This window comes from Triplophysa rosa, linkage group LG6 (assembly GCF_024868665.1).
Source record: "Triplophysa rosa linkage group LG6, Trosa_1v2, whole genome shotgun sequence".
Taxonomy (NCBI): Eukaryota; Metazoa; Chordata; class Actinopteri; order Cypriniformes; family Nemacheilidae; genus Triplophysa; species Triplophysa rosa.
The window spans coordinates 27,561,294-27,565,461 of record NC_079895.1 but is presented as its reverse complement, the minus strand read 5'-3'; the positions used below and the strand labels follow the sequence as shown (position 1 = coordinate 27,565,461).

General features: G+C 45.0%; 1 protein-coding gene across 1 annotated transcript; it reads left to right on the top strand.

Moving 5' to 3' along the window:
• Positions 1–1,871: 1,871 nt before the first annotated feature.
• Positions 1,872–3,815, top strand: LOC130555848 (secretory phospholipase A2 receptor-like). The gene is made up of 2 exons (XM_057336364.1): positions 1,872–2,619; positions 3,215–3,815. The coding sequence occupies exons 1-2, from the start codon at positions 1,881–1,883 to the stop codon at positions 3,307–3,309; spliced, it is 834 nt and encodes a 277-aa protein (XP_057192347.1). The 5' UTR covers positions 1,872–1,880; the 3' UTR covers positions 3,310–3,815.
• The last annotated feature ends 353 nt before the right edge of the window (positions 3,816–4,168 follow it).

Sequence of the window (4,168 nt, the reverse complement as noted above, 5' to 3'; positions counted from 1 at the left end):
TTGCTTGTTGGTTAAAGCAGATATGAATGTTTAAGAATCAGATGAAAAATGTGTCTGGATCCTCTGTGCTCAATTATTCTTTCACAGTCTCGTCTGTTTCCGGTCTTTTTCCCTGTTTCCGCTTTCCGAAGGACTACACTTCCCATAATCCTCCACGCTCTCTCACCTCTCTCCTGTCTGCAATCTCCCACACCTGCCAGCGATCTCCCTCATCTCCGGGAGTTCAACCTGATTTACAGGGAACTGGTGCATCCCCCCGAGCTGAGCCCCAAGCCTGTGCAGAGCCCAGCCCTCCATGAGGGGCTCGCTCACTCTCCGGATCTCCGTGAAGGGCTCGCTCACTCTCTGGATCTCCGTGAAGGGCTCGCTCACTCTCTGGATCTCCGTGAAGGGCTAGATCACTCTCCGGATCTCCGTGAGGGGCTCGCTCACTCTCTGGATCTCCGTGAAGGGCTAGCTCACTCTCCGGATCTCCGTGAGGGGCTCTCTCACACTCCGGATCTCCGTAAGGGGCTCTCTCACTCTCCGGATCTCCGTGAGGGGCTCGATCACTATACGTATCTCCGTGAGGGGCTCTCTCACTCTCCGGATCTCCGTGAGGGGCTCGATCACTCTAAGTATCTTCCTAAGGGGCTCGATCACTCTCCAGATCTCCATGAGGGGCTCGTTCACTCTCCAGATCTCCGTGAGGGGCTCGATCACTTTCCAGATCTCCGTGAGGGGCTCGCTCACTCTCCGGATCTCCGTGAGGGGCTTGATCACTCTACATATCTTCCTGAGGGGCTTGATCACTCTACGTATCTCTGTGAGGGGCTCACTCACTCTCCAGATCTTCATGAGGGGCTCGATCACTCTACGTATCTTCCTGAGGGGCTCGTTCACTCTCCAGATCTCCATGAGGGGCTCGATCACTCTCCAGATCTCCATGAGGGGCTCGTTCACTCTCCAGATCTCCATGAGGGGCTCGTTCACTCTCCAGATCTCCATGAGGGGCTCGTTCACTCTCCAGATCTCCGTGAGGGGCTCGATCACTCTATGTATCTCCATGAGGGGCTCGCTCACTCTCCAGATCTCCGTGAGGGGCTCGCTCACTCTCCGGATCTCCGTGAGGGGCTCGATCACTCTACGTATCTCCGTGAGGGGCTCGATCACTCTACGTATCTCCGTGAGGGGCTCGATCACTCTACGTATCTCCGTGAGGGGCTCGCTCACTCTCCAGATCTCCATGAGGGGCTCGTTCACTCTCCTGTCCTCTGCGCAGTGCTCGCTCTCATCTGCTCACTCGTGCTGGAGTTCAGCTCAGGCTGCTCCGCTCCAGAGTTTACCAGCCACTTTGCTCCTGAATACACACTCTGCAAGATTCGATCCGCTCTCCCAAAAAATCGTACCTGATAACACACCAATCCTGCAGATCAGTCCAGTGTCAGCTCTTGCCCCAGAGTCCAGCCCGGAGCCCGCTCTCACCATAGAGCTCAGCCCAGCACCAGCTCACGTCTCAGAGCTTAGCCCCGTTTCCCTGTGTGAGTTCTCCCTATTCTTCTCCAGTCTCGTCTTTGTTAATAAGCTTGATGAAGTTTCCCTTCTCTCGTGTTAATAAATATACTCAGTGTTTATATTGCTCTGTGTCTCCTGTCTGCTACATCACCTGACAGATTCGAGGAACACATGCAAAAAAAATTCCTGTCTTGTCTTTGAAGCTTCATCAAGTTTATTTGACTGGTCACTTGCACCTGACATTTGTTTGTGTCCTGTTGTGATTGGACTGTGTCACTGTGACTCCATCACACTCTTTTGTAATTGGTTGTGTGTCAGTTGAAGTAAGAGAGAGTCACAGTTATATCTTCATCTTCAAACTCACAAAACCTCTTGACTGGGTAAAGATGAAGACTACACTCACTGTGCTCCTCATCATCCAGCTCTATGGACTCGCCTCATGTGCCACGAAACAATTTTACTTGATAAATGAGATGAAGACATGGGATGAGGCTTCACAACATTGCAAAACCTACTTTGAAAGGCTGTCCACCTTTAATGATGAGATTGAGATACAACATTTTTTAGAAGATGCAGTTAATCAAATCTCTGATGCCTGGGTTGGACTCAGAAAAATAAATGATGGCTGGATGTGGTCAGGATTTCAACCGGCAAAAGATGTTAGCTGGAATGTTGGAGAACCACAACGTGATTGTGCCTTTCTACCTGTAGGCAATAATAAACTGAGTACCCAGGACTGCTCGGTGCCATTGCCCTTCTTCTGTATGAAAATATATGAGATTGTCGAGGTACAGCAGTCTGAGAGCTGGGAGGGAGCTCTAGAATACTGTAGACATCATCATGATGATCTGGCGTCTCTGAGCTCAAACAGAAGAATGAAAGATGCTCTCAGTAAGATCACAGGAGCTCAAACACAATACGTGTGGATCGGTCTGCGCTTTCTAGCAGGTGGATGGTTCTGGATCAGTGGAGATGATCTTATCCTCAATGTCTGGTCTTCAGCTGGACCGCCTCAATGTCCTGCCCAAAACCAACGCTGTGCAGCTCTGGACGAGAACACACAGACCTGGACACCCAGAGACTGTAAGGAGAAACTCAACTTACTGTGTTTTGGACAACCAGAAGGTAATGTTACTGAATCGTGACATTTGTCATAAAAAATCATCATCAGACCAAACATATTTCAATGCTATTTTTTCTTATATCTCTATACTATATTTTTCTGAAATGTTTTGTGTAAAGTTGCTTTACAATCCAAAACTGTTAAAGGGCTATAAAAACAAATGTTAATTGAACCGAATTTCCACGATTCAGCTCAAAATGACTGGAGGTTGCAATTCCTTGACTGATACTAATACAACATGCTTTCAAAAGCATCAAACGTTTGAATGTTTTCTGCAAGTCTCTGTTAAAGTTCCCTTCTGTTTCGTGTGTCCGTCATCAGACACATGCGATACAGTCGTACTGTCTGCCTCCAGTTCTTCATTAGTTTTATTATAGCATATAATATACAGTATATTCCCACTATGAACGATAACGAGTGAGCGATGTGAGCGAAGGTGTCCCGTGTGTTCTGGCTTTCCATGGTGTAAACAGATTTAGGGCTATAGTAATTCCCCCGTAATTCACAACTTATTCTTTTCAAATATTTATGCATTTGTTAAACACCTTTGTTGAGTAATGTATTTTTTATTGGGTTAAAATTGTATGTCTGTTGCAGGTCAGAATCTCTTAGACAGTGAACAGAACTTGATCCAGATGATCGCTGAAGAGGATTTATCACCTGGCATGGAGTCTTACAATATTAAGCAGTGATTTATTCACAATAAACCTCAGCCTCTCGTACCTTATTTCTTACGTAAGCAATGGTCCCTGTTCTTCACCCATCTGAAAGTAGTACCACCAGACATGCTACTATTCACTGAAGAATGTATTTTTTGAATACTGTGCCGCTAGAAACATTCTGTATCACCTAAAATTCAGCAGAATTACAGAATAAGTTGAAAAAATATTGCAACAGCATTTAAAAAAATACACAGGTTGCAAACTTGATATAATTTGAAACAACTAAGAATAGAATTGGTCAAAGAAAGCAATTTTATGTTTGTCTTTGTTTCAGCTGTTACATAGCAGAAAAACCCATAGACAGTCATGTGATTCTTATATAGGGCCTTGTATGTCGTAGAGTGACTGTTTGTTGCTCTGAGCCTCTTGATCTTTTTTTAAAATATATTTTTATGAGTTTACGAGGCAGAGCATTGGTCTTTTTACCTGCGTGTAGCTTATTTGTACATTTAAGGAAAACCCTGCATATAAACAACCTGTATGGAACATGTATGTCATAGTTTTAATAAACTTTCTTTCACTCAAAGGCTGCCATGTTGTTTGTGTCTCCATACATGACGTCAGAAGGTTATAACCTTTGAACTTTATGACTGAGCTCTTATTAACACTGTTTGGAAGCTGTTTGCCTTTCTGTTTTGATAACTACTGAGAACACTCTATTGTTTGTCTAAATAATGTTGAATAGCACCTCTGTCCGTGTGTCTTATTTGGTTCCCCATGTACAGTACCGTAAAAAGACTAAATACACAGAAATAAAATGCATCTAACACAACCCAAACCCATTCTCTTCACGCTAACCGAATGGTACATGATTTCCATCAGTACAGAA